The 25,580-nt window shown below is 42.3% G+C and overlaps 2 protein-coding genes, 1 long non-coding RNA gene, 1 other non-coding gene and 1 pseudogene across 11 annotated transcripts in view; 2 read left to right on the forward strand and 3 right to left on the reverse strand.

Moving 5' to 3' along the window:
• Window positions 1-1,677: 1,677 nt before the first annotated feature.
• BPNT1 (3'(2'), 5'-bisphosphate nucleotidase 1) lies at window positions 1,678-17,312 on the reverse strand. Of its 7 annotated transcripts, XM_039883414.1 has the most exons (12): window positions 17,152-17,312; window positions 13,747-13,874; window positions 12,495-12,599; window positions 12,076-12,177; window positions 11,646-11,753; window positions 10,462-10,510; window positions 9,099-9,190; window positions 7,837-7,881; window positions 5,132-5,329; window positions 3,488-3,593; window positions 3,126-3,183; window positions 1,678-2,337 (listed from the first exon to the last, which is right to left on the reverse strand). In XM_039883414.1, exons 2-11 carry the CDS (start codon window positions 13,867-13,869, stop codon window positions 3,170-3,172), a joined length of 942 nt encoding a protein of 313 aa, XP_039739348.1. In that variant the 5' UTR covers window positions 13,870-13,874; window positions 17,152-17,312; the 3' UTR covers window positions 1,678-2,337; window positions 3,126-3,169. The 7 variants fall into 7 exon arrangements, with proteins under 7 accessions (XP_039739348.1, XP_039739344.1, XP_039739347.1 ...); XM_039883410.1 differs by lacking the exon at window positions 3,126-3,183 and having other exon boundaries at window positions 1,724-2,337; XM_039883412.1 differs by lacking the exons at window positions 1,678-2,337; window positions 3,126-3,183 and adding an exon at window positions 3,237-3,279 and having other exon boundaries at window positions 3,427-3,593.
• Window positions 8,658-8,776, reverse strand: LOC120619404 (5S ribosomal RNA). Its single transcript, XR_005657494.1, has one exon. It is a non-coding gene; the product is annotated as a 5S ribosomal RNA (ribosomal RNA).
• LOC120619192 (uncharacterized) lies at window positions 17,298-20,676 on the forward strand. 2 transcript variants are annotated; one of them, XR_005657398.1, is made up of 4 exons: window positions 17,298-17,441; window positions 18,602-18,665; window positions 20,120-20,254; window positions 20,586-20,676. It is a non-coding gene; the product is annotated as an uncharacterized LOC120619192 (long non-coding RNA). The 2 variants fall into 2 exon arrangements; XR_005657397.1 differs by lacking the exon at window positions 17,298-17,441 and adding an exon at window positions 17,486-17,626.
• A 491-nt stretch (window positions 20,677-21,167) lies between these two features.
• Window positions 21,168-25,580, forward strand: part of IARS2 (isoleucyl-tRNA synthetase 2, mitochondrial) — a 41,222-nt gene continuing 36,809 nt past the window's right edge. Inside the window, exons 1-2 of the mRNA XM_039883409.1 lie at window positions 21,168-21,548; window positions 22,704-22,826. Of these exons, the coding sequence (XP_039739343.1) occupies window positions 21,291-21,548; window positions 22,704-22,826 (381 nt within the window). The 5' untranslated portion in view covers window positions 21,168-21,290. The remainder of the gene's footprint in view (window positions 21,549-22,703; window positions 22,827-25,580) is intronic.
• On the reverse strand, window positions 25,350-25,468 carry LOC120619357 (uncharacterized; annotated as a pseudogene).

The following is a 25,580-nucleotide window of genomic DNA, read 5'->3' on the forward strand; positions in this document are numbered from 1 at the left end:
CCCCCTAAAGTTCGTTTCACTTTAGCCTGCTCCGGCCGGCCGGCTGGCTGGCTTTGCTTTCTTTGCTTTCTTTGCTGTCCTTCCTTTCTTCCTCCCTCCCTTCCTCTCTCCCTCTCTCCCTCCTCCCTCTTTCCCTCCTTCCTTCCTTCCTTCTTCCTTCTTTTCTTCTCAGGAGTACCGTCCTGGTTGTTCCCACTAGAGATCCCAGCTCTTGGCATCCAGTTTCTGGCTCATCCGTCACCTCAAAGAAGACAGTCCCACTCTCTGGAGATCTCCTCCATTGCTGTCCCCCTACCCCAGATGCTGTCAGGCTCATCCTCCTACTGGATTTCCTCTATAGCATTTGCCACAATATAAATAATTTCATTTACTTGTTCATTATCTATTTTGCTTCACAAGAATATAAGCTCAACAAAGAGACAGGCTTATGCCATTGTTGTGTCCTGTGGTGAATGTTTAGTACCCAGAGCAGTGCCTAACATAGAGCAGGTGCTCAAAAAATATTTCTTAAATAAATGATGAAGTAAATGGAGGCCAAGGTAAGAGAAAAAAATGGTATTTTGGAGGAATTTGAAATGGCTGAGCGTGGCTAGAGTATATAAGTGTCCAGAGGTGTTGCTGGAGAAGGAAGAAGCCGTAACATTGAGATTTATATGCTATTACAGAGAACTCACATTTTATCCTGAAAGCAGCAGGAAGCCATACAAGATTTTGAGTAAGGGACTGGCATTACTAGATCTGATTTTTTAAAAAGTCACCCTGGAGACAACAGTAGATGAATTGGAAAGGAGTTTCCATGTAGGAGGATCAGATGGGAAGACACTGCAGTGATCCATGGGAGAAATAATGGGGTCTGAGGGTCTAAGTTATGACAGAGGCAATGGGAATGTTCACATATGTTGCTTGGGTAACTTAAGTCTTTACATAGGAGCCTGTAAGAAATTCCTTCAAAGTTATTCTCACCTTGCACATACACACACACACACACACACACACACACGTGTGCGTGTGTATTTAGGTTTAGTCCACTGTAAATAGAAAACTGTTTTTAGGAGGAGCTAAATGGATTAAGAAAGCGATTTCCAAACTTGGCCAATTATCAGGATCATCTGGGGGATTTGTAAAATGATTTAAGGAGGGGTAGGCAAAAATGAATACTTTTTTAGACGTCATAATTCAGAGATAGCGATGAGACATCACAGTAGGTTTCTGGGTATAGAAATCTAGAGTTTAAGAGTTCTACACTAGAGAGATTTTGGAATTACGGGCAGTAGGCCCTAAATGAAGCCATACGTGTGGATTAGAATATCTTTTGAGAAACTAGAGAGAACCTAGAACTGAATCTTGGTGACTACTGACATTTAAGGAAAGGAAGATGAAGAAAAACCAAGAAAAGAGACTGAGGAGCCCTGGCTAGGAAAGGAAGAAGTCAGGACAGAGAAGAGTGTGGCCACGGGTGTCAAAGCCACAAAGAGCTTCAGGCTGGATTACAGATGCTCTCTAAGATTATACTTACCCTATTATCTAGTGAGTTCTAAACTTAAACGATTATGGAAGTCCCTGGAAATACACAGAATCAAATTTCCTGGGGTGGAACCTGTGACTTTGCATTTTTTGAGAAGCTTCCTAGGTGATTCTGAGACACAGCTGGGTTTGAGAATGATTAATCTGAATCACTTTCTTAATCCAATAACAAATTTATTTAAAAGCACTGGACAGCGACTGGCTAGAATGAAATAATTTATTGTAAAGAACCTTTCCCCATACATCTGTTTCATCAACATACATAATGACATTTTAGTGTATTCATAACTGGACAACTTTTAAAATTACTGTGAAAAATAAGGATGAGATTCAGGTAATAACTTGTGCTTCTGTGCCCTAAAGAATCTTTTGTACAGCAGGAATGTTGATTAAACAATTGACCAGGATAGTCAGTTGGAACTAAACTTTTCTTTCATTTCTCCAAATAGAAGGAAAAGAAATGTGACAGACTTTAAAATTCTCCAGAAGTCAAAATTGGTCTGGTTGATAATTCAGACATTTTTTAATTCTATTTTCTACTAACGAAATGTAAATCGCTGACCAACAATGAATGAAGGTAGAGTTCTAATTCCATCTGATTAGTTTTAAAATGTATTATTTTGAAACCGAGTCCTCCTCCTAGCCAGGTAAAGGAGATGTTCCTTTAAGGAACAAGTGCATTTTTAACCGATTCAGGAACGCGACTTGCATAGTAGTCATAGTTCCTCAGAGTGGCCAGGACGCCCGCGGAGTTCATGTGCTTCACTTCCTTGTTATACTGAAGGGCATTGCCATGAATATCCGTTAACTTCCCTACAGAAGAACATCAGCACGTTAATGGGTCATTGGATCATTATGTCCCCAGTTACTTACAAGTGCCTCTTACTACCCAATGCAATAATACCCAGTTTTGGATAAAAGAAGGAAAACAATGGTTAAGAGTTAATTCAGCTGAAATTTTAGACTACATAGCAGTTTTGATTTCATTAAAATAATTTCATTTAGCATTTTCAGTTTATATTTCTCGGTATCAGTTTCTCTTCGTGAGTCGACTACTTTTCCTATTGGTTATACTCCATCACTACTATCATTTTCAAAACATTTTTTATTCTACCATTTAATACTGAACACTTGATGTTCATAAAATATAACTGTATTATAGTTTCATTTAACATTCCAGTGAGAATGGATTATGATGAATTTAACTTCCTTGCCATGTAATATGTTGAGATATTGATACAATAATGTACTAGGAGAAATGATAGAATAAAAAAAAAATCAAGTATTTAAGAGTATATGTGACCTGATACCTATTTGAAATTGAAAAATCATCTTACTATATATATTTGTAATATATTTTCAGTCAGATTTAAAAAATGCTAACTCTGATCTTTAGCACGAGTACTAAAGTATTTACCAATACTGGCTTAAAAGAAACTAGCTGAGATGATGATAATGAATATTTTACTTTTCAAGAAAAAAGCCCTAAAAGCATTAAAGCCATAAATTAAAAAGGGTTTAATTAACTATTTGCAGATCAAGGTGCAAAAGAGAAACTATAACTAAAGAAAAACGAATTGGCTGAAAATCTGCTTTCTCGCCTATGAAATGTAGGGGTTGGACTGGATAATCTCTAACTTTCCTTCTAGTTTTTATATCCTAAGAGTAGGTAAAAAGTAATATTACTGAAATGTTATGTCTTAACATAAGGACTGTATAAAAACTGTTTAATTCCCCAAAATAAAATGGACTGACCTCCCACAGCGTGTAAAATGACTTAAAAACTGTTTAATTCCCCAAAATAAAAGCCGGACCCCACGTGTGCAAACTTAAAAACTGTTTAATTCCCCAGAATTAAAATGTTTAATTCCCAGAATAAAACGGACTGACCTCCCACAGCCCCTCCCACAGCGTGTAAAATGACTTAAAAACTGTTTAATTCCCCAGAATAAAACGGACTGACCTCCCACAGCGTGTAAAATGACTTCTGGAGCACACGTGTCCCACTTCTTACATCCCGGACTTGCAAACACATAAGCAGAGGCTTTGCCTTCGATCAGCTGAATAATCTGTAAGGTTACACACAATCATCATCACTCAACGATGAAATGAATGAGGTACAACTAAGAGAATGTTGCTTTTTTCTATCGATCCCTTTGTCAGACTGCACTTAGGTGGAATCCTTTAGCAGATTTAAATGTTGAGTAGTATGAAGAAATGTGCACAACACATGCATTAGGGTACAGGGGCCTGAGGGGAAGCCTGGTCAGTAGGCTACGAGGGGGAGACCTGCATAGTCTCTGTGTTCCAAGTGAGGGAAAGTTTCCTTTCTTTATGCTGTTTTCTTTCTTACTGTAAAAACAATATAGGAGAAATATTTAAGTTTTTAAATCTTGTAAACAGTTGACCATTACTATATAAAAGATAGAGAAACATCAACTAGTGCAATAGTGTGAAAACTAATAAGTCCTGACGGATGTGTGATGCCGACTAACAAGTAGTTTCCTAAGTCTTCAGGATCATAGCTATTGCTATTTCTACTACCAAAATATGAATTTTTACATAGTCATCTTAATTCCTATAACACTTATATAAAACTGAGGTCACTGATAAAAACTGCACGACCCAGAACTGTTACTTGCTGCCAAGCTTTCACTGGTCACGTGACTTTTCTTTTGGTTATACTGTCAAATAATTAGTTCTGTAAAACTCAGACTTCGGACATTCAGAGGAAGAGCAGATGGGAGAATGAGGAAAATCCCGGGGAACACAGCATGACCAACGCTTCCTTTCGGTGCTGTTCGAGAACTCCTTCGGGGGAGTCCCATGCCGTTCTCACAGGCTTGGATTTTAGCTTGCTGTGAAGGAGAGACATCCCAGGACTCGGGGCAGGGGAATGACAAGGTAAGTTCTGCGTTTTTCATGGCTCTAGTGGCAGCGAGGACAGACGAAACAGGGAGACCGCTCTGGAAGCTACTGTAAGGTCTGGGTGACGGATGACGATGGGTTTCAAGTAGAGCACTGGCGGTTGAGATGGACGAGAGGAGAAATTAGGGAAGAATTAAGATCTATAGGCAGGACCAGATCGATAGGATGTGAAGCCGGCATCCAGGATGACTTAGGTGACTGTCTGGAAAAACTGGGAAAATGGTGGTGCCATTAACCAGGTGGAGGTAGAGAGAGGAACACATCTGGGGGAGGTAGAAAGAGGGTGGGCTCAAACTGGGCATGCTGAATTTGCGATGTCATCATCCCGCTATCCGGGGCAATCACTGAGAAGGGATCGGGACTAGTGCTTCTCAGGACAGAAGCCTAGATATAAGAACGGGGGGCGTACCCAGAAGGGGCGGGCTGGAAGAAAGGTCTCGGAAGTCATCCCGGAGGGTCTTTGAGAAAATAAAGGCTGACGAGAGGCACGGGGTCTCAGTGACATAAATGATGAAAAAGACTTGAAACTTGACATTTAAAAAAAAATTCAAGAGCTGCTGAAATGTGCCTTAGATGTCAAATTACAACGTTCAACCTCTTCCCCCAGACTCTGACTTCACTGTTGTAAACGCTCACGATACCTTCATGATTCAGAGTGGATGGCTGGCAGCTTCCGTACCTTATTTCCTGCTCCCCCAACTCGCAGCACGTCATCGGGGTTCATGGCCGTAACGCAGTCAGTAACCAGCTTGTTGCTGTGGGATCGGGTAGTTGTGATAATGTGCTTCCCAGCAGGCACCTCTTTCAGCTGAAACCCGAAGGCACCTAAACCTAAAACTCCCCAGATTGTTCTCCCCAACATGGCATCTGGTCCTGCCTGTGTGAACGGGGGAAACAGCAAAGCTTGTCAGTGCGTTGGCCACAAATACAACAGTTACATCAGCAGCATAATTAAAGCAAATAAAACATGGTAATGTTATAAAGCACAAAAACAATATTATCCACAAAGAAGTTTTCCCCGGAGAATTACCTGATTATTCTCATTGTTGCTTTGGTTAATAATTGGGTTTCAAAGGTACCGAAGGGGACTTTCGGTTATTCCCTGGGGGGCTCAGAAAAGCAAATGTCATACACTGATTCCAGTTGTTCTATGAATCATCAGATAATCTCATTATTGTGTTTGAAATAGCTCTTTGCAAAAGGTGCTGAAGTCCCCAGGAAATGAAACACTATTGATTACTGCTCTTCAATAATACCCAAGAGACAGTAAGGATCGATCGTGTTAATACAGGGATGGGTCATGGTGATGATGCATTTTGCCACTATGGAGACAGCAACTAAACAGGCCAATACTGAAAGCCAGCCATGGACAATGGGGTTCCGGATCAAGGCTTTACTGGCAATTGTGGTCGTAAAATGACTATGGTGATGCATCTTAGGGTCTGTATTTTCCTTTGCAGAGCTCAAAGGACTTTCAACCACAGTTATTACTATATACTTCATCTAGAAAAACGTAAGCTGTATTTCATGGGAAGTAAAACTGATGCATAAAATGATTAACACAAAGTCATCAAAATACCATTGTTTAACATGACAAATACTGTAGACATAAAGACACGTACTTCACATGTACCAGGCACCATACCAGGTGCTTTACATGTATTATCTCATTTATCTTCAGAACAGCCCCATGAAGTGTAGGTATTATCATCCTTACTTTACAGATGAGAAAAATGAGATTGGAATTAATTCACCTGACCAAGGACCTGAGGAAGAGTATAACCAAATGCAGCTAACAGTGCTGACTTGACTACACTGTGCTGCCTCAGTGCGCTTGTCAAAATGCTTTCAAACACATCTTATTTGTCTGATACCAGTACCCCTGCGTGTTCTCGTGGCAGGTTGGATTCCTTGGGAAGCCGACTCTGAGGCCGGCAGGGTGTGTGTGAAAGCGCGCTCCGGGGTCAACACCCGGGGAGGAGAGGGAAGGCAGCCTGAGTGGACCGGGAAATGGAGCTGGGACGCAGCTGCCCCTAGGGGGAGCTCTGGAGCTAGAACGGCTCTTCAAGGTTGTACCAAACGGGATGAAATGCCAGGCCTTTCTTTAAACCCTGCAATAATCGGTCGTTGGAAATGGACTGCCCTGGAGGGAGCGAGTCACCAGGCGACGCGGCTCTGCACGGGTGCGGCAGTCCCTGAGCACTGAACGCTGTCTGCGGATCTCGCTCCCTGCGAAGAGGGCAGCAGGCAACAGAGGCACCAAGGAACAAGCACCGGTGCTCGACAGGTGTCCGCGTGCTTCCCGTCCCCACCCCCCGTCTGCACTACAGGGCAGGCTGGGCTCCGGACAGCGCGGCTGGCTGGCCGCGGGAGGTGAGGGGCTTCGGGGGGCTCACTAGGCTTCAGCTTGATGGCTGAGACCAATTTCATGCTCTCAAGAAACCTACTTATTAATCCAGCGCTCCAGTTACTCTGAAAAAGGAAAGCATGCTAATGGTGGTCATGAGTATTCTGGTCCCTGACGTCGTCTCCCCTCTGTAAATGAATATGGAGGCACAGAGCATGGGAACGGGAAGCCTGGCGCCCGGGGGAGGGAGATGCAGCGCGTGGGGTGGCGCTAGCTCTCCCCTGTGCTCGCGCTCTCCCCTCTCCCCGTCTCTCTCCTCCAAGCGCTGCACATCGACTTTTCCGGGGGTCACGGAGGCTAACATGTTCCTCTTACCATGCGCTAAGTCTCATAACGGTTAAGAAGCTAGACAGATATAAGGACAGATGGGACTTCTCTGCACTAAGCCATGCTGTTTCCTCGCAGTGTCTACCGGCCTCAGTGCCTGTTAGAAGCAATAACAGTTTCAATTCTTACAAGTCTTTCATCTGGCTTTGGATCCAATATAAAGTAATGGGTGAGAGCTTGGATCGGGGTTCGAATCCCAGATCTGCCAGTGACAAACTGGGTGACCCAGGGTAAGTTACTTGCTTCAGTTTCCTTTCCTTTAAAACGGAAAAGGTGTCCTTAAGGATGACGGTAAGTATTAAATGAGATAATGCATGTGACTCCCTTGAGTCTAGCAGTATACAGGAAGCTTTCGATAAATTTTAGCTATTACAATGATGATTTAAAATTGAATACCGAGCCCTGAATACCACCAACAGAGCTGAGCAACTTTCTACTTGTTGCACCAAATTTCAAAGCGTAAGCAAGAGAGAAGGAAGGGAGGAAAATGTGCGCAGAAGGGCGTGTGGTAAAGGGACAGGTAACAAAGGGAAGAAGTAGAACGTGAGAAAACGAACGGGCACAGGGGACGGGCCATGGGCTGGGTACCACAAAGTGCCTACCTCTTTGCTACCTACTAGTAGAGCCAAAACCCTAGCTATTTTTCTCACCTTTGCTTCATTCTCGTGTTCCCTTAACTTCTGCTTTTCATTGCTCTGCGGAAAATGAATACAGTTTTTCTAATCTCAGAAAAAAAGTCATGGATTATTAACAACTTCTAAGCACTCAGATCTTTTTGTGATGAAAGGTGCTATGCATTACAATGTTACCTGTGAATTAAATATTTCTCTTTTAAGTAATAGTATCAACTCTACAGTTTACATGATAACCACAAACGTATCTACATAATACTGTATAAATATTAAACATATAAAAGAATTAATGGATCTTTAAACAGTGACTTTCCCAATAATGCATAACTGTTTTTGCTAAATAATCCTAAGAAGCACATGATTATAAATGAAAATTTATAACCATATAAATGGTAAAATAAAACAAATTAATTTTAGAAGTAGAGATTAATTCTTCTGTTGACTCAAATTGGAAATTCAGAAGTAATAGTCCCTACTCAGGTTACTTTGTTTCTCCAAAATTCTATCAAAGTCACACTAAAGTAAATACCTTAAGTACTTTATCTCAAAAATTTCCTTTAATGTGTAATGTGATTTAATGATATATTCCTACTTTGGAATTATATTAATCTCTTGCTTCTAGGAAGGCAATTTCTTGGGTGTGTAATAGAAAAGTGAAGTAGATTAGAAGGAAAAATAAGAGAAAAGCATGCAAGAGCATATTTAGTTCTCATATTTGTCAATGCTGACTATAATTTAGGCACTGTGTAGCATGACCTGGAAAACAACACGGCTAGTATCTTTCTCGGTTGAAATGGTTCATTTCTTCACTGTGTTTCATCTTTTTTTAAATTTTTTTATACCTACAGCACCTGGTCTTCCTAGGTGGTCTCCCATCGAAGTACTAACCAGGCCCGACCCCGCTTAGCTTTCGAGATCAGATGAGATTGGGCACGTTCAGGGTGGCATGGCCGTAGACGCTTCAGCGTGTTTCAAGAACACCTTTAAATTAGGTGTCTCAATGACTAAGCTAGTCCGGGAACCGTATCAGTAATTTCAAAACTTCTGAATGTGGATCATAAGGCATACATAAAAAATATATGTAATACACACGTACATATAGTCTGGTATCAACGCCTCCAGAGCTTCTGACTGAATAGGTATGGGGCGTGACCTGGGAATCTGTGTTTTGAAAAGATGACTGCACGTGCAACTAAGCCAGAAACCACTGGATTAACATCAGGAATCGTATGACACTATAATTGTCTAATAAAATATCTTTGGATCGATTATAGGAATACCTGGTAGTTGTAATATGGCTGGTTAATAACTCCTGCTATGGCTTTCCCTTCATACGCAATTCCAATAAGAACTGTTACATTGTCGAGAAGACCTACAAAAAAGAGGAAGCGAATGTCATATAACTTTCTCAGGTTATGACTCATCATTAGCATATCAACAGCTCCAAGTTATTTTTGCAATAGAAGTAAGGAATGTGCATGATCAATCCTGCTTCTGGCAAAATGCACGAATTGGAAGAGAGCTGGTCAGAGACAGAAGTAGGGTCTGCGGCCACGTAACTGCTTTGATGCGTGTGGTCTCAGTACAATATGCAAACTCATTAAATAAGCCAGCCATAACCACAGCCATTATCATTAGAGTCCTCTGTGTCTCCTCGGCCGCCTCCCACCCAGCTCACTCCTGCCTGCTGGATCACACCCTCTTCCAAGTTTGTGCTCCAGATTTGCATTTCAAGCTTCTAATGTACGATTTCTCAGAGTGGGGTCCATGGACCACCAAGCAGCATTAGAATGAACAGGAGTCGTTTCTACAATACAGATTCTTAGGCTCCTTCCCCAGACCAGCGAATCAAAACCTCTGGAGGTGGGGGTGCTGCGTGGGTGCTCCCATACACCTAACGCCGTCCAGCTTCCTCATTCAATGGGGGGCAGAGATGTTCTCAGTGTGCACACATGCTTGCACGTGCGCACACCCCGCGTGCCTCATCCATTATAGGACAAAGAGTTTTCTAGTAATTATAACAAATTTTTTCAAGCCATGAAGCTGAGAACCAACGTAAGGAAACCTATGTAGGTCTTTATTTCAGAAAAAAACTTAGCTTGTGCTATGCTCCTAGAACCTAAAACTCTGGCTCCGAGCCTGGACTTTCTTACTTTAATGTTGCCAATATCATTTTATTTGCTGTTTCCTAATTTTTCTCATTGTAGATAATTTCAGGAAGGAGAAATGTACTGTGTTTTGAAACCCACCTTTAAAGGTGAGGCTGTCAAGTTCACAGCACGGGTCAGTGGTGGCAGTACCGCTGTGTTCTCATCGGTTTTCTACCCAGTAAAGCTGGGGGTTCAGGACAGTCCCTCTGGTGACATTGGTTTAATGTTAGTCTCATCTGGGGGACAGTAGAATTGTGGGACCAGTGAAGTGTGTATGGGGGTGGCGTCTGAGGGAGATGAACTTTCTCCCTCTGTCTTGACAATCACTGATGTATAACAACAGTTTGCTAGGATGGCCACAGACACAGCGTTAGGGCAGAGACATAAAATATGACACTAGCTTTTCATGCAACATATGAAATATTAACTATTTACAGCTGAACGTCACGTTAGTCCTCATGCTGTCGAAGGCAAACACAAACGAGACACCAACCTTCAGTATATTCCTTGGTTCCATCCAGAGGGTCCACCCAGACCACAAGCTAAGAACAAGGGAAGATCCAAAGTAAGCATACAAAATATAAAGAGTAAGTTTAAATAGATTAACTAAAACTGTTCTTTTTCTTTCATTTTTGAAATTATGGATGGCTTAAGCTGTCATCAGTTTTGTGATAGTAAAAAAAACCATTGTTTTGTAAACATGGAAAAAGTCAAATTACAGAAAAGTCTGATTTAAGAATTTTAAATAACACTTAACTAAAAAAATTGTCAATAAATAAAATTTTACAGTTTTAAACTTAAAAAAAAAAAGTTGATTGTCACCTGCACATTAAGCACAGTGCCATGAACACACTGAGCTCTAGAGAGTGGTACAGAGAAAGCTTTAAAGTGGCACCAAAATGTTTTGAACACTGTGTGGTTGCTACTTACTTTTATATGTAAACGTTGATTTTAAAAATGACAGTTAATGTCTGATTAACTTCAGGTCACCATTTATATATGGCAAAGAAAAACAATTTATGCAACTGACAGGAGACTAAAAAAGAAGTCCCTTCCACCTAAGACTTTTAACATGATTTAGGATATGCGGCTATTAAGCACGAGCATTAATTATAACACCTGATATGAATTTGTGAGTAAAGGCACATTCCTGATGGAAGCCACTATGTCCCTTGTGTCCTCCATAGCCCAGAGCAGAGTGCCTTCCAGTAAGTACTCAATGAATGTGTGTTAAACCAAAATTAGAAAGCTAAAGAAGTATGATGGTTATGTGAAGTCACAGATTTAAGCAACTACAAAAAAAGCGAGGCGATTTTTTATGGACTTCCAAAAACACAAGGTAGCGAGCGATCTGTCTCCTCTCCTTCCAGCCTCAGTTGCCAATGAAATGTTTTACTACCAAATCTACTAAATGACGAGTTAGATTTTCTCCCTAAGAGTATTTTCAATAATAGTTTCAAAGTGGAGAAGGAGCCAAGGATGAGAAACTGAATTCTAAATGAACAGGACAAACATTCTCCGTGCCTGATGCTTCCACTCTGGCTCTGGAAGCGTTCAGATTCCTGGCTGCCCATATGGTACAGCGTCGACTTTTCATCATCACAGGAAAATCTGACTTCCTTTACTCTGGCAAAAGACAGAGATTAGTAGAGAGTAAAGTAATAACATGGGTCATACGTCTTCCTCTTTAATGGTGCTGTACTGTGACGGGCACGGTTGCTTCAGAATTTCCTCCCACTGACCATCTTCGATTAGCTCTTGATCCACTTCTTCAAAAGGCAGATCCTAAAAGCAGAGATCAGCGCTGACCACGGAAGCCGTCTGGTGTTGACGAGCACCCTCGGTCTCGGCGACAGGAGACATGCAATGCCGTGGTCTTCCCTAGTCTTTCCCGTTTACCATTTATGTTTGGAGCTTTAGAGTAAACCAGATAAAATTACAAAAGCGACCGTATGTGGCTCATCCAAGTTGATTACGAAATGACCCAACTTCATTTTCCTGAATAGATTATAAAGGGAAAATAAGTCTTAAGAACTATAAACTTATTTAAATAAATTTAGTTAAGTAATTCTTATTTAAGAATTATAAATTGACTTAAATTACTGACTCCGAAGGATCTGACGTGAGACACTTCTGCTCTCTCGTTCACATGAAACGTCGGTTCCTTCATTTTCAGTGTTACAGTCTTTGGGTGAGTATGCAAGTAAGCCTAATTAAAAAACAAAAACCACCCCTTTCATTCCAAAGTTCTCGAATTCTGCCCATTTTATAGTTCATATGCTTAACATTATAACAGTAACCATACATTCTATGATCAAGAATTGAGAAATCTGGCCTATAAATGGACCAAAATATTTTATAATCAGACATTTCCTTCAAGTCCAAGGGATAGAATTATTTTTGGGTTAAAATACTAGATATAATGCCTGAAATCATTATAGTGGTATATAAATCATCAAAGTGGCAATTATAAATTCATACGGTAAACAGACATTGACAAAACCCTGTCTCCCTGGCAAGTCTTACCTCTTCCCCTATGATGGTCAGTTTGGGGAACTTCCGTGCCAGTGAAGAGCATATGCTCATCTGTGCCAGGCGGTCGGCTTTGGTCTGCAAGTCTGTAGGACAGGTCTGCAATGCAAAATTTAGAACTAACAGGAGTTCTAAGGCGTGAGTGTCTATGTCATTTAAAATTACACTGTTCGTTTTTAGATTCATGGAACTTAACACCAAATGAATCACCTAGTTTCTTGGTTTTCCTCATGGGATTTATCATGGTAAAAGTTTGGAAAGGAGCTTTTAAATGATCGGCACATTTTCTTCCCCAGTTCAGAAAATCCTTCTGTAAGATCTCTAAATCAATCTTTTGCTTAAACAGGAAAAGAGATAGGAAATTCATAACTTATTCAAGGCAGTCAAAGCTAAAAACTGTATCTTCAGTTATTTCAAAGGTATTCCTTACATGGATCCCTCTATAACTTTCACTCGCTAATCTTAGTAATTCGAGAGATCTTTAGGACAATTTCTTGATGTATAGAAAAAATTACTATTTCTAAAATATAAAAAAAATATAAAAATGAATAGTAATAACAGTTCATAGATAGCTCACCAATGGCATTCTCAGTCCATATGTCAGACAGTCACGCTAATGACGGACAATGGGAAACCTTGGAACTGACAGCCGTAACCTCCTTTGTAGTGTGCTTTCAGAGAATTACAACATGTTGTAATTGACATATGCCTGGTTAGGTGAATGTACGTGAACCTAAACAGAATTCTTACAATGCTTTGTAGTGACATAAGGGACGATCATGAAAATCAACTTTTATGCCACTCTGAAATTTCCTGGCTATTTCAACGCAAAGCACTATTCTGCTAGAACGTAGTGCCACAAAGGCAGAGATCCTTGTTTCGTTCCCTAAAGAATTATATCTGGCACATGGTAAGTGCTCTATAAATATCTGTTGAGTGAAACTTCTTAAACACTGAATTTGAAGGTGACTTATATATCAATCGACTTGAGAGACCACTGCTCTAGAGAAAAAAAGACACATTGACTGTCATTGAACTATATGAGAAAGGTACCCCAATTTTCTTCTCGAGAATATTTCCTGCTCTTTCTACTGACATAGTGTCAGCCCTTGTCATTCTGAAATCTCCATAAGGGAGCCGCTGATTTTTTTCAACTATTAAAGTCTATTCAAATTATTACACACTTGACCTAAACCTTGAGGAACAAAAATAACATTGGTATGAAATGAGATGAGATTTTCAATACCTTCTCCACAATACCCAGGTCTCCTTCAGCAATGACACCTCTGACTATCGTTCCTGCCTTTTGAGCGATAGAGTACGCCGAGGCCACCAACCGCATCAGCACAGTGTGACGGGAAGCCATCATAAGCCCTAAGGGGAGACAGAGAAATGCTGTTCCTTTCGAAGCCAATTGCTGGTCTCATTTACTTGAATTCAGTTCAGCACACTTTTTATTAGTACTGACTCGGGACTGCCCCGGTTAACTGTAGATTCAATGAATATTTACCAAGAGCCTTGTGAAAAACTCCATTTCAGCATTAGCTCTCTCAATGAATTCTATAGTATTCTTTCCCTCTGCAGTGGCACATTTTGAAGCATGGGGGGAACTGGCCCAGGACTACAGGCACCTGGATTTTATGTGTGAGATGGGTGATGCGCAGATTGTGAAAGGTGATTCAGGGGGAAAAATATGTAACGTCTGCCTTGAGGAGCTACTGTTTTGATGAGTTGGGGGTAAAATATTGGAACCTAAAGGCTATAACACAAAATTGGTAAGTGCCAAGAGAGGTATGAATAGCTTAGCATAAGGGATGTAGGTATATGTGTGGAGTAATTAAAAAGGGGAGGGAATGCATGTGGTTACAATTAGTTTCTGCAAATCAATGAGTATTCCTTTAGAGAATAATAAAATGTAATCTGCTGATTATCTGCTACCATCCTCATTGGCAGCCAAATAAAGAAAGAATACAAGCAACATTCCTAGTTGGAGTGAAGACCAATCATGTAGAAAAGTAACGAATGTCAGAGTGCTTCTTGGCACCAATGAAAAAACATGGAAACAGCCTGCAGGATTGAGTATAGTCATCTTTGAAAATACAGATTCAAGTCCTGCTGACTGACTTCTGGTGCTGAGACGTGCCACCCAGAGTCCCTCAGGACCAAAGGGCTTGTTTCCTCAGCCGCTGAGTGTTGCCGGCGGTACCTTTAGCTGCCACCTCTCTTTTGGCATTTTATCTGCTTAGAAGAGCCACTTGACCTGAAACTGGTCAACCGATGGATGTAAAAGGCCACTTTCCACTCCAGCGGGCTGCTGCCCCAACTCTGATGGCCGTCCTAGCTTCTGAATGCCCGGTGAGGTCAGCTGAGGCCTTTCCCTGCACATTCCGACTTCCTTCCCTGTCCTCCCGAGTGATCCCAGGAACACGCCCCAATAAACTCCTTGCACCTTACGTCTGTCTCAGAGTACTTGCGGGGAACTAAACTATCACAAAACTCTTCCGCCCTCTAATCAAATCAAGTTGACATTATTTCAGTGCAATAAAGAAGCGCAATACAGAATATAGAGGACATTATGAACCTCAGTTTAGCAATAATTATTCTGCCACTCGTTTCTGACTGCATATTGGATTTGATGTATCTTTGAGCTTCTTTACACCTTTTTTTCTATCCGCATTCTCTTCACAGGGATTATGAACATAAATGAGAAACAGGCGAAGTGTTTGAACCCATTCAGAAGGAAGACCGAATTGAAACTGATGTAAGGTAATGAACATACTGTGAACAATAACTGTCTGGAATTAACTTTGCTCCACTGGATTTGAATTGTTTATCTTATTGCATCATAATCAGGCTGTATTCATTTTCTTGGCATACCAGGTGTTACATGTGGAAAAACTGGTTATAATTATTGATTCAGAAACACTTCAAATAGAAAGCAGGAGAAATAATTCAGCGAACATTTTGTTGGCCTTACTTCTACTTCTATCCATGCCCAGCCATATATCTGATTTAGTCTGTACTGGAAAAGTCAATCTTCAGGCTAACCTGTACTACGCAGATGTCTTAAACACTGAGGATATTTTCATGTGTTGGTATGCACATTAAATCCCCATCTTATATAAGGTGGCATCTGTGAAAGGCAATTAGTTTTCTTCACTGGATGGTGGTGGTCTAATTGTTCACAGGTTATCATTTACCTTTGAGCCAGTTAAACAATCATTACATGCTTGCCAGGCTTCATATATGACTAAGCCACTTCCCTTTATACTTACCAAGTCCACAGTATTTTCTACCAAAGAAAAACTTGTAGGCTTTGTTTTTCTACTACATTCTTCATAAAATGTACACTGCATTTGTGAACCACCATTTCAAGCTAACATCAGTTTTAAGTGAATGTAAAAAATTAGGTTTGATGCAAAGCACAACAACGATTTACAAAGAGATCCTTTTAGTTAGCAATTAAAATATTTCTATCATTCTCTCTGAAGTACTTCTTTGGTCTAAACTGAATCAGTAATGAAATATTACCATCCTATAGCCTTAATATTTTTCTTACATATTTTTGCAACAAATGAATACAACTTTGATTCTTTGTATAAAGGAAGTGTAGGTAATTATACAATCAAAATGCAAAACCTGTACTCAAGGTTCCTATTAGCCTTTTAAATCGTGCCCCTTCCAGACCCCAAATGAGAATTACCCGTTGACGGTAAAAAGCAAGGCCTAAAAGCTACCTGCAAGCAGATCACTTCCTTACAGCAGTTCAGGTTACACTGACTGTACTTCCTTCTTTACCAGTTTTACACCTCTGGGTTCTAAAACACGACCAGTGCGAACATGTTTTTTTCTGAAAGCTTACTCAAAAACAACAGGAATTGGAGTCAACTGCCTGTGTCCAAGTCTTGCCCTTGGCACATATTAGCTGTGTGACTTTAGGGAGGCCGCTTAAATTTTCTGTGCCTCAAACTGTAAATCACATGGGTGGGCAGTGTTAAGGGTAAAAAGTTTCTATTGCTTTTGCAATTATTTTGACCCTGAGGATGTAACATGATAATCAATATGATTTAAAAATTTTGTTCCATAAAGAGCTTATATATATCAATATGTAAAAGATGAATAATCTAACAGAAAAATGAGCAAAGGACACGGACAGGATGGAAAGTGGTGAAACCTCTTAGAAGAGTTATGAAAACATTAAAAGTAATATACACATCTTTTGAACTAGCAATTATGTATATTTTCAGGGAAATGTGAATCAAGCCAAGTCCACAAATATGTAAGAAAGACAGTTGGAAGAATACTATTTTAATGAAATTTAATTTTAGGCATAAGCGTCTCTAAATCTGGGTGCACTAACGAACCCGCTGTCTAGGTTTACCTTATTTCTGCGATGCAGAGCCATAAAAAGACAACAGAGCACCAAAATAAAAGCACAGACACACGATTAAAACGTCGACACTCATGAATCTAGGTCCGAAATAGGACTATCAGGAGGCAATCAGAATGACGGTCTTTTTTTTTTTTTTTTTAAACGTAAATCCCTCGAATCTCTGCAAATCTGTGCAAAGGGGTGGAGGTAGGGGACCAATAAACGACTCAAGTCTGCCAATGGTCTGCCCTTGCTCTGACATGCAGGGGGGAAACTTACGGTGACAAGGCTGGAACAAAGTTAGTAGAAAGACACCTCAGGATAACCACGAAAAAAGGCGTTATTGAGCAACAGGTCCTGGGTTCTGTCCAGCAGCACCTGCTCCCAGCCAGCGGGACGTGCGGACGCAGGACAGCCCGCCCCCGCGACTGCGCATGCGCGGAAGTCGGCGCAGGCGCAGAGCGGCTTCGTCGCCCCGGCCGCGTCCGACTCCCGAGCCGCTGGGAGCTCCGCTTGTCCGCGTTTTCTTCACGCTCTCCCTCGGCGCTGTTGCCGGAAGTCAGTGAGAGGTGTGTCTACCTTTGAAAGAGGCATTGTACATGCCTGTCACCGTTACTGCGTTCGTTGGGTTGGTGGTGGTGGTGGTGCCCGACGGCCGAGGGCGGTGCCTAACCTGGAAAGGGTGACGTTACGCACGGACACCTCCACCTCTGCTCCCAACGACACAACACCTTGATGCGGAGTCGTGGTACTAGTGCGTACCTCTTTTTCTAAATAGCATTCATCACGTGCTTAAGTAGGGCACTGTGATTGGAATATAACAACACAAAGTAAGATGGCAGAGTTAATAGCAAACGTATTAGTTTATAATAACAGTAAATGTAAATTGCTTAAACTCCACTTAAAGTTCTCCGATTGATTTGAAAACCAAATCCACTACAGGCATATCTCATGATTGCATTGCACAGGTGTTGGGTTTTTTTTTATAAATTGAAGGCAAGACCTTCTACCAGCAAAAACATTACAACTCACTTCATAGTGATACTTCCTTTATTTTGGTGGTCTGGAACCCAACCTGCAATATCTCCAAGGTATGCCTGTATTTTATCAGACAGCAGAATTCAGGACAAGAAGAATGATCTAAAGGAAGAGTCATTTTGTGTCGTGAAAGGTATCCTTTATATCAGTTGACTCTGAGAATGTACAAGCACGGCTCCTTGTGTTTAATTAGGCTCAAATTCATAACCAGAGTTTATCAGCCATTGCTGGCAGAGGCCCCTTATGCACTCTACATTTCAAAGAGAGGCACATACTAAATTGCCAGCCTCCACTATGCTCCTGCCAGCTGAGCTTACCCCTAGAAAGAAGCTCCTAGAATCCGTCTTTCAACCAATGAGCTGAAACCTGTCCCAACCAATTGAAGCTACACAGCTATAGCCTCATGTGTGTCTTTACTGACCAATCAGAAAGGCTCCATAATGACCAAGCAGAAGGCACAATACGATTCTGACCAATCAGGACAGTGCTGTTTGTACCAATCAAACTTCAAACTTGGATTCCTCATTTGCATAAAATTGGTCTAATTTGGAACCAGGGCGGGTACTTTCTCTATAAAATTGGGCCTCCTATTTATCTTGGGAGTATAGGTTTCAGTTTCTTCTGGAGGCTGCGCGTCCGCAGTAGGTAAACTGTTCGCCTGAATAAAGTCTCTCCTTTTACTACACCCCAGAATGGGAACTCCTATTGGCATTGGATTGGTGGCAGCAAACTTCACTTCTGTGGGCACAATAAAGGTACTTCATTATTTTTAAACATTTTAAAATTAAATAAGCAACTCGTGACTACATCGTCATTGTTAAAATGCAAACAATATAACCTGTCCAGGTGTTTTCCTTAGAGAATGGGTCTTTTGGAGTTTTATCTCCCTGAATAATGCAGAATGTAATGTACCATCTAGTTTGAGACTTGAGATACTTACAAAAACACTAAGCACAGAATCCATATAAATTTTTACATGTTTCCCCCACCATTTTACACTTGTTTTAGCCTCACCCAGTTCAACAGCAGTTTGTTTTTACTTTTTAGAAACAGGCCTTTACTTTGCTCTTCAGGGCTTTCAGCTTTTCATGAAAGTAATTATCTTTGCATTTAAAAGAGAATTGTTTTGGGTGAGAAAGTAGTTAGTGATTTTTCTGTGTGTTTTCTATAATTCCCAAACTTTTGTAATTAGAAACAATTTCGATTTTTTAAAAACCCAGAAAATATCAATAAGTGGCTATTGTTACATGGAGTTCTAGTTTGAGAAGGTTTTTACCTACACAATCTCATTTAATTTTCGTAATAACTGTGAAGTACGACCATTTATTTTATTGTAAAAAATATGTAACAAAACTTACCATTTTAACCACGCCAATTGTTATAATTATGTAATTACATAGCAAGTACAGCTGTCATGAATTAGTTTAAGGCTAGACACAACAGGTGAGAAAGGCATGCCTCATTGTGCTTTGTGTGTTATAGATGTTGGCCGTTTTTACAATTTGAAGGCAAAACCTTTCACCAGCAAATGATTACGACTGGCTTTATTACCTTGGTCTGGAACTGAACCTGAAGTGTCTCCGGGGTATCTCTGGAGTGTATGCAGGTGCCCTAGAGAGTAGCCTTCTGCTGGGAGGGCTCATTGGACCCTCAGCACAGATTTTATGGAGAAACAGCACTGTTGAATCCAGCAACTGCTTGTGTAGAGGTTGGTTAGCAGAGCTCTGTGCATACGTCTCAGTGCTCTTGCGAGCCTGCAGCTGTGGGGTATAGTCCCAGGTGCGGAACTGTAGGTCAAACAAAATACATTTTAAATGGTGATGGATATTACCAAATTGTCATTCAAAAGGCAGTACAAATTTTACATCACCACCAGCAGTGTAAGAGGCCACTATCACACACTCTCCTTAGCCCTGTTATCAAACTTCTTAATTTTTGTTCTGTTGGAGACAGTGTCTTGTTCTAACTACTGTCCTCAGTGACTCCTAAAGTTGAGTATCTTTTTATGTTTATTGGCTGTTTCTCTTTCTCTATGAATCACCTGTCCTTGTCCTTTGCCCTTTTGTCTATTGGGTTGTTTATATTTTTGATTTGTGGCAGCTCTTTATGCATTTTGGGCATTAATTTTAAAAAAATGCGTTGTAAATGTTTTCTCCTACAGTACAGGCATACCTCATTTTATCACTCTTTGCTTTATTGCTCTTCACAGGTGTCGTATGTTTTACAGACGGCAAGCCCCTCCACCAGCAAAAAAAAAAAAAGAAAAAAGAAAAATCACTACTCACTTTATTGCAATACTTGCTTTATTATGGTGGTTTGGAACCAAACCCCCAATATCTCCAAGGTATGCCTATACAGCGTAGAGGACACAATATAACACTGTGATTATGCACACAGGTACAGGAGGGCAAACTGGATTTGAATTCCAGCTCTGCTACTTCCTAGTCGTGTGATCTTGGGAAAATTATTTAACTCTACGTGCTTCGGTCTTCTTACCTGTAAAATAGGAATACGCAGTACTTAACCTCACCTCACAGGGTTGTTTTGGCATGTGTGTCTTCATGGGGGTTTAAAGATTAAATGAGTTACTACAGGTAAAGACCTGGGGACAGTGCCTGGTGAAAGGCCGACATTGATGGAATGCTTACTACAAAATTTGCTTTTTGTTTTTGTAGAAAATCCATCTGTCTTTTAATTTCTGTAAGGCACATCTAGGTGTCGTCTTATGATTAAGAAGGCCAGTCCCAGAAGGTTCAACTTACAACGAAAAGGTAACACTTGTTAACTGATGACCTGGACAAATAGAGCAGAATAGGAACGGAGTGGGACATAAGGGAGACAGGGACTCAGCAATAATCAGGTTGACTTATAATATGGGTATGAACTTTGTATTCCCTAAAGCAGTGCTGCTCCCTGAGGTAGCCATTGGCCCTGGGCGGTCGTTGACCACTTGGCAATTTAGGCCAAATTGAGATGTGCTGTTTGTGTAAAATACATGTCGAATTGCAGACTTACTTTGCGTTCTTTCTCTTCATAGTATCTTATAAACGTATACTGATTGCATGTTTAAGTGATGCTATCTCGTCCATACTGGGTTCAATACAATATATGTTTTTGCAAAGGCGGGGCACGCAGATTGAAGCGGGAGCCACGCCTGGGCCCCGCCCCTCGCGGCCGGCCCCGCCCCCGGCGGCTGCCGCCAAGACGCGGAGCCGGCTGCGGCCCGCGCGCTCCGGGAGCCGGTGCCCCCCGCCCTTGCCGTGCTCCGCGCGCGTGCGCACTCTCCCGGGCTCGCGGAGGTTTCCTGGGGTCCCCGGGCGGGAGAGGCCGGGCAGGAGCGGAGGACCCGGCGGTCACCGGAAGGCTCGGGCCGGCCCGCCATGCGTTGGGGGCTGTGCCCTCTTGGGCCCGGGCCTGCGGCCTTGGCCCGGAGTTGGGGGCTTCTCCGCCTTCCCTGTAGCCCGGGGTGGCGAGGGAGGACGAGGGGACCTCTGGTGCGATCAGTCACCGGGGCCAGTAGCCAGCTGCCGAGCTCGAGTAATGGCAGGTACCGGGACACGGTGCTGCTGCCGCAGACCAGCTTCCCCATGAAGCTGCTGGGCCGCCAGCAGCCGGACACGGAGCTGGACATCCAGCAGGTACGGGCCCCGCCCCTGCGCCGCGCGGGCGTGGGGACCGGGCGCCGGGCGCTGGGAGCGGAACGGCCCTGCCCGGGGCCGCACCCAGGCGGCGTGGGACAGGCCACGGGCGCCACGCTCGCTGGGAGCGGGGGAGAGGGGGTCGTGACCGGATCAGTGGAAATCATCCGCTTCCCACAGGTTTTACTGCCTGAAAACTTAAGAAAGCTGTGGGTAGGTGCCTGATTGGTAGCAGGTTCCGGCGTGGACTATTGAAGGAGAACCTATCGAGGCTCAGGTAGCAGCACACATTAGATACGTCTTATTTTTAGCTTGGGCAGGTCGAATGTGGATGCTTTTCCAGTGGCTTGTAAAAAGCAAATTAACATGTACACAGATAAATAAAAATCCGGTTATGAGGACGAGCGGAAGCTCACCTTTGCGGCATTAGCGGGTCCTCAGTTGGAATCAGGACTTGTTTGCACCTGAAGTAGCGGTAACTTTTCCCTCTAATTCTAGAGTCTTTAAAATTCCTTATATTCAGGATATATGGGTTAAGTATGCTTAGCTTAAATATTATAGCAGTTATCAGAGGTCTAGACTCATAAATCTGTTTTTGCCATCTAATTTTTAAAAGTGTGTTTTTTTTTTAATCCAGTACCTTCTGTATGCCAGGAACTGTGATAGTTTCAAATGTTGTCATTTCATCTTCATGCCAAATGGACTAACTTTTTTTTCAAATGAGGAAACGGGCCCATTAGGGCCAAGTGGCTTGGCCAAGGTCACAGAGCAGGTGATGGAAGGGGAGTGGGATTGCACTGAGTGTTCCAGATTTAGAGAGTAGCAAGTGTTTAGATGAAAGGGTGGGAGTGACTCACGGGTCCTTCAGCGTGGCTGGACTGAACAGCGGAGGGCAGGGAGGACCGAGACTGCCCAAGAATCGAACAGACTAAACCTTGGAGAGTCACTGTTTAAAGTACTCACACTTAAATCTGAAGGCTTTTGGAAAGCTTTTGAAAGGCTTTTTAAAAGAAGGGTGCTCAGATGTGCATTTACAAACCACACCATTTGTATTTTATAGTTGAATATTTTGGAATGAAATAAGTTCTGCCTATTTATGGTAAGATTCCAGTGTATGTATTTATATGATGTTCAGATATTGTTCTTTTTAAACAGAAATGTGGATTTTCAGAACTTTACTCATGGCAAAGAGAAAGAAAAGTGAAGACAGAATTTTGTCTTCATGACGGACCTCCTTATGCAAATGGTGACCCTCATGTTGGACATGCTTTAAATAAGGTAATCATAATTGTTTATAAGACTTGAAGGAAAATCTTTATTTAAAATCACTTTACAAAGAGTGTATTCTAATACTATGACCATTATGTAAATTTGCATTGACATATAAAACGGGAATAGAAAGCAGCACTAAACCATTTTAGTACTGTGTGGAAAAGTAACCTTGCTGGTACTTGCTTTGAGCGTACTGTTTTCATCGGTAAATACCATTTTGTTCAGTAAATACTGAGCACCTACTATGTGCCAGGTGTTATTCTACACTCCGATAATAGCAGCGAACAAAGATAAGTCCTGCCTTTCGGAGCTTATGCTCCAGTCTGGGAAGACGTGACGAGATAAAATGTATAATGTGTTGGGTAGTTGCTATGGAATGACTGTTCTCTCAGATTCCCGTGTTGAAATGAAACCTAATCCCCAATTGATGGCATTTGGAGGTGGGGACTTTGAGAAGTGATTAGGTCATCGATGGAATTAGTGCCCTAATAAAAGACCCAGAGAGCAGCTCCCTTATGCCGTGTGATGTCGTAGCAAGAAAATGATGGACCACAAACCTGGCAGGGGGCCTTCACAGGATGCCAGGTCTGTCGGAGCCTTGATCTTGGACTCCACAGCCTCCAGAACCGTGAGAAACAAGCCTCTGTTGTTTGCGCCACCCAGTTTATGCCGTTCTGTTGTAGCAGCCCGGACTGACTGAGACGATAGTGATAATGCTGCAGAGGAAAGCAAACACGGGGAGAACAGTGGGGGGTCAGGCGGGCAGACCGTCTGTTAACTCGGTCTCGTTTAGCCTCCCTCACTGAAGAGGTGGCATTTGGGTAAAGTCGTCAGGGAAGCAAGGGAGGGAGCTACTGGGGCTCATCGGGGTAAGAACAGCAGTGCAAAACCTGGAAGCGAGCACTTTCCTGGCGTGTCTGAGGAAGTCGGGGTGGCTGGTCTGCAGTAAATGAAGGGGCGAGTACTAGATGAGGGGCAGCGGGGGGCAGATCTCACAGGCCATTGGAAGGATCTTGGATTTTACTCTGAGGCCACTGGAGGGTTTTGAGGAGCAAGGTTCACCATCTGATTTGTGTTTTACTAGGATCACCTTTGGCTGCTGTGTGGGCAGTAGACTGTAGAGGGAGTTTGAAAATAGGGAGACTAGTCAGGGGCCTTGTGATAATTCAGGAGAGAGGATGGCGATTTTTGACCAGGGTCAAAGCCATGAGCGTGCTGAGAGAAATCGATTCTAGGTAGAGTTTGAAGGTTAGGTAACTTCACCTAACCCTGATTACCTGCCAGAGTTGCATCTGCAAATCCCATCACATTGGCGGTAGGGCTCCAACATGTGAACGGGGCAGGGGTGGGCAGTGGGCGACGCATTCATGTGAAATGGAGTAAACATTTCTTTGAATTTAAAGGAATAGAAGAGATTTTCAAGTTTAGGCTTGCTCTAAGCCCCAGCTCTCCCTTCTCCCACGGGCCGCTAGCCCAGCTGAGTGGTTGACAGCTGTGTGCCTGCGTTGAAACACGGAGCTTCCACCAGCATGTAAATCAGCTTTTTACGAAGCACACAGCTCAGTTAGCTGAGATTATCTTTGTAGCGAGACTTTCTTGATGAAGGAAGCAGTGTGTTAACTCACATTATGGTGTAAGGCTCCTTGTCTTGGTTTTAGACTGGTGCCTTTGCGTCCCACTGGACTGACATATTCAGCGTTCTCAAAATTTTTAGACTAACATGGTGAAACGCACACATAGTAAATGATTCAGTCGGATGAGCTATGCTCGCTGTGCACACCCAACAGCCTCCCGGCGTAAGATGTGGAAGGTCGTTCCTGCTTAGAGCAGCCCAGAAGCCCCCCATCATGCCTGAGTAAGATGTGGAAGGTCGTTCTTATAGCCCAAAGCCCCATACGCCTTGAGTAAGATGTGGAAGGTCGTGCCCATAGCCCAGAAGCCCCCATACGCCCTTGAGTAAGATGTGGAAGGTCGTGCCCATAGCCCAGAAGCCCCCATACGCCCTTGAGCCTGTCACCATTCTCTCCCCGCCTCCCGCCCTAGGCAGGCGGTTTTCGTTTCCATCGCTTTAGATCTGTTGCCTGTTCTGTAGTTTTAGGTAGGTGGAATCGTAATGTATATATTCCGCGTCTGGCTTCTATCATGTAATATTTTTGAGATTCATGTTGTTTTAGATTATCAATAATTGATTCTTTAATTGCTTGGTTGCATTCCATTGAGGGACTGTACTGCAAATCATTTATCAGTGTTTTTTTAGTCCTTTGTTTTCAATTGTGCTTCAGTGGAAAGTTGGAAGACGATGCGGCCTTGGACACCTGCATTCTCAAGACCGGAAATCTGGTCACTAAACAGGTCCATACGGCTTTTCGAACAAGACTGTATTGTAATATGTATTTTACGTTGTGTGAGAACAGAATTGTATGGAACACGTCTAAACATTTGAGATGTTATACATGGTGCGTATTCCTCAGTATTGTTGTTTGCTTCCACAAAGGATAAACTGTGCTGCTTGTTTACATTTTTTTTGAACACCTACAGCACCTGGTCTTCCTTGGTGGTCTCCCATCCAGGTACTCACCGGGCCCGACCCTGCTTAGCTTCCGAGATCAGACGAGACGGGACATGTTCAGGGTGGCATGGCCGTAGACAATGCTGCTTGTTTAGACAGTTCATTTTTGAATTATTTATATCAGATGGTAAAGGTAAAAAGGCATTCATTTCTTTTTATGGAGAAAACAAGTGCTCGATTTTTTTTTTTTT

The sequence above is a fragment of the Pteropus medius genome, unplaced genomic scaffold (assembly GCF_902729225.1).
Source record: "Pteropus medius unplaced genomic scaffold, Ma_sr-lr_union100, whole genome shotgun sequence".
Lineage (NCBI taxonomy): Eukaryota > Metazoa > Chordata > Mammalia > Chiroptera > Pteropodidae > Pteropus > Pteropus medius.

Excerpts from the sequence above, each read along its gene's own strand:
- BPNT1 (XM_039883410.1), bottom strand. The coding sequence starts at position 13,869 with ATGATGGCTTCCCGTCACACTGTGCTGATGCGGTTGGTGGCCTCGGCG. Across the intron at positions 12,600-13,746 it reads ACCTGGGTATTGTGGAGAAG|ACCTGTCCTACAGACTTGCA; the intron begins GTATTGAAAATC and ends TTTGCATTGCAG. Across the intron at positions 12,178-12,494 it reads TGACCATCATAGGGGAAGAG|GCTTACTTGCATACTCACCC; the intron begins GTAAGACTTGCC and ends TTTTTTAATTAG.